The 14,222-nt window shown below is 42.0% G+C and overlaps 1 protein-coding gene across 2 annotated transcripts in view; it reads left to right on the top strand.

The window, feature by feature from the left end:
• Positions 1–14,222, top strand: part of LOC100998161 (very long-chain acyl-CoA synthetase) — a 54,516-nt gene that overhangs the window by 19,627 nt on the left and 20,667 nt on the right. The window contains exons 3-4 of one of the 2 annotated variants that reach the window (XM_009210141.4): positions 695–853; positions 3,792–3,916. In XM_009210141.4, coding sequence (XP_009208405.3) covers positions 695–853; positions 3,792–3,916 — 284 coding nt within the window. The remainder of the gene's footprint in view (positions 1–694; positions 854–3,791; positions 3,917–14,222) is intronic. The other variant, XM_021940552.2, reaches the window with a different exon arrangement.

Raw genomic sequence — 14,222 nt, 5'->3', positions numbered from 1 at the left:
GCCTCCCAAAGTGCTGGGATTACAGGTGTGAGCCATCGCACCCGGCTGAGTGTGCATATTTTTTAATGGAAAAGGCAAGAACATATAAGGAAATGTTCATATTTGCTTTGTTTGTATAAACTAACTCCAGTACATAAGAAATCTCTCTGACTCCCAGCCTTCACATCTGTGGATTGGAGAATATAATTCTGTTTATGTCATACATAAATATGTTATGGAAATTAAACGACATTTTTTAAATTTCATGCAAAATGGTAGCCACAGAGCAGAAATTCAATAGACATTCATTCCTCTGTTTTCTGTTTCTCTTCAGATTACTACCATCTAACCATCTAACTCAGGAGTTAGCAATCTGTGGCTTGTGGGCCAAATACAGCCTCCCACCTGTTTTTATAAATAAAGTTTTATTGGAACACAGCCACACTCTATTTATGTGTATGTGTATGGCTGCTTTTGACCACAATAGCAGAGTTCAGTTGTTGCAACAGAGGTTGTATGACCCACAAAGCCTAAAACATTTACTCTCTGGTCCTTTATAGAAAAAATTTGTCAACTTCTGGTCTAACTGGTCATGGCCCTTCCCAGTGCAATTCTCAAAATACAGGATGATTAATCTTCCTAAGCCAGATCTCTCTCCTACACTGTAAATGCCCAATCTTGGTTAACTCATACCTTCTCTTGTATATTTGCAAAGGTCTTCCAAAAGCGGCCATGATCACTCATCAGCGCATATGGTATGGAACTGGCCTCACTTTTGTAAGCGGATTGAAGGCAGATGATGTCATCTATATCACTCTGCCCTTGTACCACAGTGCTGCACTATTGATTGGCTTTCATGGATGTATTGTGGCTGGTAAGCTTTTCCTACAAAGTGTTGGAGGCGAGTGCACATTTACATTTTCTCACAAGGAACAGTAATGTAAAATTTGGCTATGTTGCTGTCTGCTCGGAACAGTCTTCAATTTTGCTTTAACAATAAGGCTATTTGACTCATATTATAAGCAAACATCTGAAATAATCTGTTTTTTCATGCCTGCTTATCTAATAATATAATGCTGTAATTGTTTAGTATATCAAGAGAGAAACTCCTTTAAAATATTTTAGAGCTGGGTGCAATGGTTCATACCTGTATTCCCAGCACTTTGGGAGACCAAGGCAGGAGGATTGCTTGAGGCCAGGAGTTCAAGACCAGCCTGGGCAACAGAGCAAACCTCATCTCTACAAAAAAAAAAAAAAAAAAAAATAGCCAGGCATGGTGGCTCGAGTCTGTAGTCCCAGCTACCCAGGAGGCTGAAGTAAGAGAATTGCTTGAGTCCAAGAGTTCAAGATTGCAGTGAGCTGTGATTGCACCACTGCACTCCAAGCTGGTTGACAGAGTGAGACCTCAATTGTGAAAAATAAAATAAAAATAAAAATAAAAAATTATCTGTATCTAGGTTATGACACTTGAATCTTAGATTCTATGTCATGTCATTTCCATCTTTAGAAATTTACATGTTGATCTCCATCAGCATCTGATTTAAACTTCTTCAGTTGTGTGCACTCTTCTGCAGCCTCCCCTGTTTCCACAGCTTTTCGCTCTACTAGAAGGAGAGAAGATGGCAACTCCATCAGAATACTTGGCTTGGCTTGCCATCTCTTCTCTTTCCTTCTCAGACTTTACTATTCAAATTGGAGTTGCCATCCTCTCTTCTTCCAGGAGGATTTATGTCACTTGTATACGTTACCGCAAAGTTCAATAGCCACCTCTTCCAGGAAGCTATCTGTAACTTTCTGACTGAACTAAAAAACAACTTTTTCTCCCATGTGGCATTTCATTTTAAATAATCGTATATGTATATATAAAAATATATACACATATGTATATACACACACATATATGTGTGTGTATATGCATGCATGTCATGGATGGGTATTTGTGTCCCCCAAAAATGTATGTGTTGAAATCCTAACCCCCAATAGCTGGTAGGGTCTTTGGGAGGTAATTGGGTCATGAGAGTAGCACCTTCATGAAAGGTAGTGCCCTTATCAGAAGAGACAGGAGAGAGCTTCTTTCCTGACTCCGTTCTCTTCCATGTAAGGACACAGGGAGATGATGACCATCCCCAAACCAGGAAAATGCCCTCACCAGACACCCGATCTGCCAACACCTTGATAGGGACTTCCCAGCCTCCAGAACTGCAAGAGATATATGTTGTTTAAGCCACCCAGTCTGTACTATATTGTTATAGCAGCTCAAACACACACACACACACACACACACACACACACACACACACAATCCAAAAATTTGAAATCCAAAATACTCCAAAATCTGAAACTCTTTGAGCACCAGGACACCACAAGTGGAAAATACTACAGATAAGTACTTAACACAAACTTTATTTTATGCACAAAATTATTTAAAATATTGTATGAACGAGCCAGGCACAGTGGCTCCTGCCTGTAATCCCAGCACTTTGGGAGGTTGAGGCAGGCGAATCACTTGAGGTCAGGAGTTTGAGACCAGCCTGGTCAACATGGCAAAACCCCATCACTTCTTACAAAATACAAAAATTAGCCAGGCATGATGGTGCCCGCCTGTAATCCCAGCTAGTTAGAGACTGAGGCACAAGAACCCACAAGGCGGAGGTTGCAGTGAGCCAAGATTGCACCACTGCACTCCAGCCTGGGCAACAGAGCAAGACTCGGGCCAGGTGCGGTGGCTCACACCTGTAATCCCAGCACTTTGGGAGGCCGAGGGGGACAGATCACGAGGTCAGGAGATTGAGACCATCCTGGCTAACACAGGGAAACCCCATCTCGACTAAAAATACAAAAAATTTACCAGGCGTGGTGGCACATAGCTGTAATCTCACCTACTCAGGAGGCTGAGGCAAGAGAATCACTTGTACCCAGGAGGCGGATGTTGCAGTGAGTCAAGATGGCACCACTGCACTCCAGCCTGGGTGACAGAGTGAGACTCAGTCTCAAAAAAAGAAAAAAAAAATAGAATGAGACTCTGTCTCAAATATATATATATATATACACACACACACACACACACACGTATGTATGTGTGTGTATATATGTATATTTGAGACAGTCTCTATATATATATATAGCATGAAATATTTATATATATATGTGTGTGTGTGTGTGTATATATATATATGGCATGAAATCTCTGTCCCTCTCCCCTCCCTCCTTTTTAGGACCTCATTTGAATCTCTTACTGTAAGCTGACTTTTATTAAAATGACCTTTGTATGAGTCTTCTCCTCCATAGATTGGAAGCCCCTATCAAACAAAACCATGTCTTACTAATTTTTTGCATTGAATATAAGGTACTCAATACTTGTTTGCAAATATAATTTATTTTTAAATTTCTGTCTTTCAAAGTTCACAAATTAAATATAATTGGGAGAATTTTTTCTACCATTTCTTTCTTCACACTTTCTTTTTGTTTGTTTGTTTGTTTTTGAGACAGAGTCTTGATCTGTGCCCCAGGCTGGAGTGCAGTGGCACAATCTCGGCTCACTGGAAGCTCTGCCCCCCGGGTTCACGCCATTCTCCTGCCTCAGCCTCCCGAGTAGCTGGGATTACAGGCACCTGCCACCACGCCCGGCTAGTTTTTTTTTTTTTTTTTTGGTATTTTTTTTAGTAGAAACGGGGTTTCACGGTGTTAGCCAGGATGGTCTCGATCTCCTGACCTTGTGATCCGCCCGCCTTGGCCTCCCAAAGTGCTGGGATTACAGGCTTGAGCCACCGCGCCCGGCCTCTTTCTTGACACTTTCTATGCTTTCTCTGTAGGTGCTACTCTTGCCTTGCGGACTAAATTTTCAGCCAGCCAGTTTTGGGATGACTGCAGAAAATACAACGTCACTGTCATTCAGTATATCGGTGAACTGCTTCGGTATTTATGCAACACACCACAGGTAACACTACTCCAGTTGTACTATCATTTTGAAATGGGTAAGATGGAAATTCAAGTCACTTTGGGTTGTGCTAGGCTTTAGCTGATTTGCATATATCAGTTTTGAGTTTAGTATACAATTATCATGATAAAGTACTTGGCACTGTACCTACCATATAGAGGGGACTTATTAGGTGGGAGTTCATATTATTATGATGATGATGATTATTTCCTGACTTTTTACTTGTTTTCACATCTTACCCCCCACCTAGCATATCCTGCATTTCCCTCTCTGCTTACTAAAAGCCATTGTCAAAGCCCAGTTCAAATGATACCTCATACATTAAACCTATTTGGGTCACTCCAACAAAAGTCATTACTCTTTTCCCCTACGTCATTTTATTTCTACCCTCTGTGGCCCTTGTCACATTGCAGGAGTTTGCGTTCATGCCTCCCATCCTTCCTTGGCTATAATATCTTTGATGGCTGGAACCACATCTTGTCTCCTTGTTTTCTGTTATACCAAAACCATACAGGAAACTTTTACTTAATATTGTTTAATAAATAAATCCCTGCGTGACTTTGAAACCAACCAGCCAAGTCTGTCACCAAGCTGGGAACAGAGGCCCCAGGGCATCTCCAACGGCCTTGGATCTGCCTGGTTTGCAGATGTTCCGCTCTCGATGGGGTTGTTCTCAAGAGCTCCTCCTGCCCAGTCCCTCAACTCTCATCAGAGATCTGGTATCAGGTAGGATTTATCAACAGTGGCACTACTGACACTTTGGGCTTTTAATTCTTTGCTGCATGGACTTATTCCGTGCGTTATAGAGTGTTTAGCACCCTTTGAACTTTGCCCACGAGATGCCAGTAGTAACCTCCCCACCTGCCCAGGTTGTGATCATCAAAATGTCTCCAGATACTGCCAAATATCCCTTGGCAGGCAAATGCTACCCTAGTTGAGAACCACTGGGCAAGACAATGCATTAAACTCGCCAGATTCTAATCCCTTTCACCAGATTCTAGTTCCTTTAATCTACTCAGTCAACTTAACCTCAAAGGATCACTAAGTTGATAAATTACTATTGATAAACACCTGTCGTGCTCACCTTACATACCAGCCGCTATGTGATGCAGAAAGAAGTGTCGGATGCTCTTCCCCCAGGTCTCTCTCACCTCGCTTTACTCAGTATCTGCCCAGCTGTTACCTCATTAGGAGAGAGGCCTCTCCTGCTAATAATCAAACATATCACCTGCCCCTCACTGTCCACCTTGTCACTGCATTTCATGGCACCTGTCACTCCTGACATAGTAAAGGTTTATGTGATTATTGTCTGCCCCCCCCCCCCGCCCAATTAAATGAAAGTCGCATATGAGCAGGGGCTCTGTCCACTACCAGATCCACAGCACCGAGATCTGTAAATGACACATCATAGGCATCAACAGATTTTGCGGACTGAACCTCTTAAATCCTTGACCCTGAAAAACGTATAGTTGAGTTGAGGGAGCTAAAATGTTTCCCCCAAAATGTTTGGGCTTAGCACATATTATTCTGATTTTTTGGCATATTCAATAGATTCTTGAGGATCATCATTAGCAGTGAGTTGGGTTAGGGCGTTTTCCACAGCAGTTTCTGTTAATGTCATTATTGAATTTTTTTCTCATTAATATTCCACGTGGCCCTCAAGATAGCATGTCTCTCCATTAACATCCAGAAATCCATATGGGGCCCTTCTGCTGGGCTTTTCTTCTCTACCTTAAAGACACTCCCTTGTCAGTTAGAAATCTCCTGGGGAGTGTGTGTTGTTTCTATACATTCTAATGGGAGCTTCCTTTCGACTGGAGGAAAATAAATATGTTTGTGTGTAGCTGTCTTAAGGCTTACACGTATCCACATACACACATGCACACATACACACACACATGCATGCACTCTCCCAGTTTTTCTCTTACTGTTGTCTCGAATACTGGAAAACAAAGACAATTTGATTGGGGTTTTATGACTTCAAAATATGCTATGATTTAATGCATAATCTTGAATGACCCCTGGACTTCCTATTTGCCAGTGCTTCCCCACCCCTGAGTTCTGTTTGTCTGGAAAATACTTATAAAAAGTATAATAAAAGATCAAAGTTATCTCAAAAAAAAAAAAAAAAAAAACTTCAGTTAAAGATTTTTTTTTGATCACAGGTCATCAGTCCAGGCACGATGGCTCACGCCTCTAATCCCAACACTTTGGGAGGCCGAGGCGGGCAGATCATTCAAGGTCAGGAGTTCAAGACCAGCCTGGCCAACATGGAGAAACCCCGTATCTACTAAAAATACAAAAATTAGCGGGGTTTGTTGGCACGCGCCTGTAATCCCAACTGCTCGGGAGGCTGAAGCAAGAGAGTCGCTTGAAGCGGGAGGCAGATGTTGCCGTGAGCCAAGATTGTGCCACTGCACTCCAGCCTGGGTGACAGAACAAGACCCTATCTCAAAAAAAAAAAAAAAAAGGAAAAGAAAACAATCATAGGTCATTAGACAAGCAGGAGATCTATGCAAAATTTTTTTTAAAAATTTAATCATGGGTCATCATAGGAAGTAGGAAGTCCAGATTCTGTGGGGGATGGGAAAGATTATATCAAAAAGACTTTGCAAAAAATAAAAATAAAAAAGAATTGGATAAAAACTAGAATGAATGGGGGAAGGGCCTAGATCAATGTAATCAGGAACTTCCTCACCCTTAGAGCTGCCTAGAATACGCTGTTGCTGGAGGGACTAACCCCACCAATGACTCCCAAGCACTGGATGCCAGGGAGGTTTGCAACCTCTGCCTTAGCAGAGCAGCTAAACCAATGACACCCATCCACAGACATACATGGCCCAGCTCATCAGGAGGATCTGGGGCCAGTGCTGGGAGGTGGAAGCCACTGTGCTTCTCTGCCCTCTTCTCAGCCATATTCAGTAGCTTCTCTGGTGGAGCAGGGGGCTATGGAGAATGGTTCCAGCCACACTCAGTGGTTCCGATTTGGCTCCAAATACTTAAAGTAGTGCTGAGAGCAAGTACTCTGGAGTTAGTCAGCCTGAATCCTGACTGTACCATTGGAGCAGGATAGTTAACCTCTCTAAATCTCAGCTTCCCATCAGCCAACAAGGAGATAATAGTACCTACCTCACATGAGGTCTACAAAGACAACATGAGATGATATACGTAAACCACGTAGTAGCTGGAACTTAGTAAATGCTCAACACATGTTGCCATTATTATCATTATCATTTTCCATGCCTAACAGTGTGTCGCTCATAATAGGCATCCCATACATATTTGTTGGATGAATCAATGAATATTCTGCCCACTTACACAAAGAAAGAAATAAGGGAAAACATTCTACTTAATCACTCTCCTCTGAGGTTGAGTAGGGGATTAGATAGCAAAGCTGTTGACCTAAGTGATTTTTAAAATATTATAGTGAATATTTTCTATTTATTTTGCCATCTTCCCGCATTGTTTTTGGGCCTTTCCTTTCAGAGCACCTGTTTGTAATGAAAGGCCATTCTGATTCATTTCTTGCAGTGTATGGTTGTCACCTCCCATTCGGTTTGTGTAGTTGCCTAAAAACCATGTCATCTAGGGAAAGTTATTTACTGGAACATGATATTGCTAAAGCTCAGTGTTTCTTTCCTCCAATTACAGACTGAAGCTACAGCAAGGGGTCTCAGTGAGGCTTTAGGCCACCTGCTGGAGTGTGGGAGGAGGAAGACAGAAAGGGAACCAAAAAAGAGTTCCAGCGGCCACACATAGAAGCATGATATTTGGAAGGAGAAATAATATTGACCAAAACCCTGAAAAAGCTGAATAGACTCAACTTACCTCTAGTGTTGTCTGCATCCCCCCAAAATTAGATAACCTCTGTGGTCCCTTCTAGCCTAAAATTTCTGTCTCTGCATCAGCTTCATTCTGTTCAAAAAAGAGAATGGATGGATGTGTTGCAGCACAGAGTGAAGAGTGGCCAGTATGACTGGGGCCCAAGACAGAGGGAGGCCAAAAGAAAGAGGGAAGGGGAGCAGAATCAGGAAGGTTCGCCAGGGAAAGTGGGCTTTGAAGAATACAGAGAAGTTCTGCAGGCAGAAAAGAAAAAGAAGGGGTTCTGGCCAGCAGGAAAATCACGTGAGCCGTGAGCTGAAGGACCCAGCACACTGGGGACTGCAAGCAGTCTGGCAGGAGGTGAAGCTGAAGGGCTGGGTCAGGTGGCAAGGGCTTCACTCTGCTGAGACTCAAATGTGAACATGACAAGCCGTGACTAAAGGGCCTTACATGGAAGAGTGATGTGGAAGATGGCATTTTTAGACAGTCCTTTTGGCTATGGTGGGAGAATACACAGAAGGACGAAGGGCCTCTTGTGTAAAGCAAACAGGTGGAACCTTGTCCAGGCAGAAGTGTAACATATTAATTATTAAGAACAGGGACTCCGGAGTTTTCCTAAGGTGATAAAGAGCTTCTGCCCTTTCACCCCAAAACAAGGAGATGAGAAAAACACACACAAACACCATCATCTCAGAAACTAAGAGACATCGCAACCATGAACTACATAGTATAGGAAGCTAAAAGATAACAGTGACTGACATAATAGGCTGAGAAGGATGAAACTTAAGAGGCAAGTCCCAACAAGAAGGTTGTTGCCTTCCTGAAAGCTGAGAAATTGCAGATGCTGAATACAGCTGAAGGTGGGATGAAGTGTCAGGCTTAAAACGGGGGTTATTTGAAACTCTGTGTAAGAAGTAAAATACAGAGGACAGGAGATCAAGGCGAACGCAAGGCAGGACTAGATTGTGGCTCCAGACAGAGCAGCATGCGGAGGCTCGCATTGTGAATTTTAGCTCCAGATTGACTGCAAGAACTAACCAGCAATCCTGAGAGGACCCACAGACCCTCTGAAAGAAGTGGACTGCTCCTGGAGGACCCAGGAGACACCCCAAATACTATGATCGCCCCAACTGTGGAAGTGGGAAAGGGAGACCCTCATCTCCTGAACACACACTGGAGAAGCTGAAGGTCTGTTTGCAGAAGAAGTTCCCAACTTTACCTGGAGCTGAGTCAAGAGCCAAACCGAGCAAAATACAGAGGTAGAGGAAGCTGTAGAAAGGCCCTGGGAGCTCGCTGGGTCCCCTAGCAGGGCGTTCCTGCCTGGCACCACAGGGATCCATCAGGAGGGTGGACAGAGGAGCAGGGGGTAAAACTCCACAGGGAGAAGGAATTCTCTAGCTGAACTTTATGACAATTTGAATGGGGCAAGAAGAAACTCCTGGCCAGAACTCCAGGGAGGGCATGAATCTGGCTTGCAGACCCCACAGGTGGGGAAGAACTAAAGCCTTTTCTTTAACAGCTGGGAGGCAGAAAGCCTTGGGCAAGTTTTCAAGCCTGACTCGCCCTCCACCTGGAGACAGAGTCAGGGCTGTTGTGGGGGCACAGTGGGAGTAAGACCAGCCCTTCAGGTTGCCTGGAAGCTGGATGAGGCCTGTGACTGCCAGTTTTCCCCCACTTCCCTGACAACCTGCATGACTCAGCAGAGACAGCCATAATCCTCTTAGGTACACAACTCCAGTGACCTGGGAACCTCGCCCCATCCCCCACAGCAGCCACAGCAAGACTGGCCCAAGGAGAGTCTGAGCTCAGACAGGCCTAGCCCTGCCCCTACCTGATGGTCCTTCCCTATCCACCTTGGTAGCAGAGGACAAAGAACATATAGTCTTAGGGATAATAGGGCCCTGCCCACTGCCAGTGCCTCTCCACACTACTGCAGCTGATGCTTTCTGGAAAGTACCACCTCCTGGCAGGAGACCAACCAGCACAAAACAGGGCATTAAACCACCAAAGCTAAGGACCCCTATGGAGTCATTGCATCCTCAGCCACCTCCACTGGAACAGGTGCTGGTATCCATGGCTGAGAGACCCATAGATAGTTCACATCACAGGACTCTGTGCAGATAACCCCCAGTACCAGCCCGGAGCTGAGTAGACTTGCTGGGTGGCTAGACCCAGAAGAGAGACAACAATCACTGCAGTTTAGCTCACAGGAACCACATCAATAGGAAAAGGGGGAGAGTGCTACATCAAAGGAATACCCCATGGGACAAAATTCTGAACAACACCCTTTAGCCCTAGACCTTCCATCTGATGGAGCCTACCCAAATGAGAAGGAATCAGAAAACCAGCCCTGGTAATATGACAAACCAAGGCTCGTCAACATCCCCAAAAGATCACACTAGTTCACCAGCAATGAATCCAAACCAAGAAGAAATCCCTGATTTGCCTGAAAAAAAAATTCAGGAGGTTAGTTATTAAGCTAATCAGGGAGGAACCAGAGAAATACGAAGCCCAATGCAAGGAAATCCAAAAAATTTTACAAGAGTGAAGGGAGAAATATTCAAGGAAATAGATAGCTTAAAGAAAACAAGAAGCAAAAATTCAGGAAACTTTGGACACACTTTTAGAAATGCAAAATGCTCTAGAAAGTCTCGGCAATAGAATTGAACAAGTAGAAGAAAGAAATTCAGAGCTTGAAGACAAGGTCTTTGAATTAACCCAATAAATAAAGACAAAGAAAAAATAATAAGGAAATATGAACAAAGCCTCCAAGAAGTCTGGGATTAAATGACCAAACCTAAGAATACTTGATGTTCCTGAGGAAGAAGACAATTCTAAACACTTGGAAAACATATTTGGGTGAATAATTGAGGAAAACTTTCCAGTCTTGCTAGACCTAGACATGCAAATACAAGAAGCACAAAGAACACCTGGGAAATTCATCACAAAAAGATCTTTGCCTAGGCATATTGTCATCAGGTTATCCAATGTTAAGACCAAGGAAAGAATCTTAAGAGCTGTGAGACAGAAGCACCAGATAACCTATAAAGGAAAACCTATTAGATTAACAGCAGATTTAGGCTGGGCGCAGTGGCTCAAGCCTGTAATCCCAGCACTTTGGGAGGCCGAGACGGGCAGATCACGAGGTCAGGAGATCGAGACCATCCTGGTTAACCTGGTGAAACCCCATCTCTACTAAAAAATACAAAAAACTAGCCGGGCGAGGTGGCGGGTGCCTGTAGTCCGAACTTGGGAGGCTGAGGCAGGAGAATGGCATGAACCCAGGAGGCGGAGCTTGCAGTGAGCTGAGATCCGGCCACTGCACTCCAGCCTGGGCAACCGAGCGAGACTCTGTCTCAAAAAAAAAAAAAAAAAACATTTATCAGCAGAAACCCTACAAGCTAGAAGGGTTTGGGGCCCTATCTTCAGCCACCTCAAACAAAACAATTGTCAGCCAATAATTTTGTATCCAGCGAAACTAAGCATCATATATGAAGGAAAGATATAGTCGTTTTCAGACAAACAAATGCTGAGAGAATTCGCCATTACCAAGCTACCACTATAAGACTTGCTAAAAGGAGCTCTAAATCTTGAAACACATCCCGGAAACACATCATAACACAACCTCTTTAAAGCATAAATCACACAAGACCTATAAAACAAAAATACAAGTTAAAAAGCAAACAAAAAACAAAAAAACAAAAATTCACAGGCAACAAAGAGCATGATGAAAGGAACAGTACCTCACATTTCAATACTAACATTGAATGTAAATGGCCTAAATGCCCCACTTAAAAGATACAGAACTGCAGAATGGCTAAGAACTCACCAACCAACTGCTGCCTTCAGGAGACTCACCTAATACATAAGGACTCACATAAACTTAAAGTAAAGGAGTAGAAAAAGGCATTTCATGCAAAAGGACATGAAAAGCGAGCAGGGGAAGCTATTCTTATGTCAGACAAAACAAACTTTAAAGCAACAGCGGTTAAAAGAGACAAAGAGGGACAGTATAGAATGGTAAAAGGCCTTGTCCAACAGGAAAATATCACAATCCTAAACATATATGCACCTAGCACTGGAGCTCCCAAATTTATAGAACAATTACTAATAGACCTAAGAAATGAGATAGACAGCAATACAGTAATAGTGAGGGACTTCAGTGCTCCACTGACAACACTGGACAGGTCATCAAAACAGAAAGTCAACAAAGAAACAATGGATTTAAACTATACGTTGGAACAAATGGACTTAACAGATATATACAGAACATTTCATCCAACAGCAGCAGAATACACATTCTATTCAACAGCACATAACTTTCTAACTTTCACCAAGATAGATCATATGGTAGCCCATAAAACGAACTTCAATAAATTTAAGAAAATTGAAATTATATCAAGCACTCTCTCAGACCACAGTGGAATAAAACTGAAAATTAACTCCAAAGAAGCCTTCAAAACCATGCAAATACAGGGAAATTAAATAACCTGCTCCTGAATGAGCATTGGGTCAAAAACATAAGACGGAAATGAAAAAATTCTTCAAACTAAACGACAATAATGACACAACCTATTAAAACCTCTGGGATACAACAAAGGCGGTGCTAAAAAGAATGTTCATAGCCCTAAACACCTGTAACAAAAACACTGGAAGAACACAAACAGACAATCTAAGGTCACACCTCAAGGAATTAGAGAAACAAGAACAAACGAAACCCAAACCCAGCAGAAGAAAGGAAATAACCAAGATCAGAGCAGAACTAAATGAAATTGAAACAAACAAACAAAAAAAATACAAAAGATAAATGAAACAAAAAGCTGGTTCTTTGAAAAGATAAAATTGATAGACCATTAGTAAGAGTAACCAAGAAAAGAAAAGAAAAAATCCAAATAACCTCACTAAGAAACAAAACAGGAGATATTACAAACTAACACCACTGAAATACAAAAGATAATTCAAGGCTACTGTGAACACTTTTATGCACATAAACTAGAAAACCTAGAAGAGATGGATACATTCCTGGAAAAATACAACCCTCCTGGCTTAAATCAGGAAAAATTAGATAACCTGGAAAAGACCAATAACAAGCAGCGAGATTGAAATGGTAATTTAAAAATTACCGACAAAAAAAGTCCAGGACCAGATGGATTCACAGCAGTATTCTACCAGACGTTCAAAGAAGAATTGGTACCAATTATTTTGACGCTATTCCACAAGATAGAGAAAGAAGGAACCCTCCCTAATTCATTCCATGGATCCAGAATCACCCTAGTACCAAAACCAGAAAGGATGTAACCAAAAAAGAAAACTACAGACCAATATCCTTGATGAACACAGATGCTAAAATCTTTAACAGAATACTAGCTAGCCAAATCTAACAACATATCAAAAACATAATCCACCATGATCAAGTGGGTTTCATGCCAGGGATGCAGAGATGGTTTCACATATGCAAGTCAATAAATGTGATACACCACATAAACAAAATGTAAAACAAAAATCACATGATCATCTCAATAGATGCAGAAAAAGCATTCAACAAAATTCAGCATCTGTATGATTAAAACTCTCATCAAAATCGGCATACAAGGGACATACCTTCGTAATAAAACCCATCTATGATAAACCCACTGCCAACATAATACTGAATGGGGAAAAGTTGAAAGCATTCCCCCTGAGAACTGGAACAAGACAAGGATGCCCACTCTCATCACTCCTCTTTAACATAATACTGGAAGTCCTAGCCAGACCAATCAGACAGGAGAAAGAAATATAGGGCATCCAAATCAGTAAAAAGGAAGTCAAACTGTCACTGCTTGCTGATGACATGATCATTTACCTTGAAAACTCTAAGGACTTCTCTAGAAAGCTCCTAGGACTGATAAAGGAATTCAGCATAGTTTCCAGATACAAAATTAATGTACACAAATCAGTAGCTCTTCTATACACCAACAGTGACCAAGGAGAGAATCAAATCAAGAACTCAACCCCTTTTACAATAGCTGCAAAGAAAAAAAATACCTAAGAGTATACCTAACCAAGGAGTCAAAAGGCCTCTACATAAAACTACAAAACACTACTGAAAGTAATCATAAACTACACAAACAAATGGAAACATATCCCATGCTCATGGCTGGGTAGAATCAATATTGTGAAAATGATCATACTGCCAAAAGCAATCTACAAATTCAATGCAATCCCATCAAAATACCATCATCATCCTTCACAGAATTAGAAAAAAAATTCTAAAATTCATATGGAACCAAAAAAAGAGCCCGCACAGCCAAAGCAAGACTAAGCAAAAAGAACAAATCTGGAGGCATTACATTACCCCACTTCAAACTATACTGTAAGGCCATAGTCACCAAAACAGCATGGTACTGGTATAAAAACAGGCATGTAAACCATTGCCACAGAATAGAGAATCTAGCAATAAAGCTAAATTCTTACAGTCAACTGATCTTTGACAAAGTCAACAAAA

This window comes from Papio anubis, unplaced genomic scaffold (genome assembly GCF_008728515.1).
Source record: "Papio anubis isolate 15944 unplaced genomic scaffold, Panubis1.0 scaffold50, whole genome shotgun sequence".
Taxonomy (NCBI): Eukaryota; Metazoa; Chordata; class Mammalia; order Primates; family Cercopithecidae; genus Papio; species Papio anubis.
This window is presented reverse-complemented; position numbering and strand designations above follow the sequence as displayed.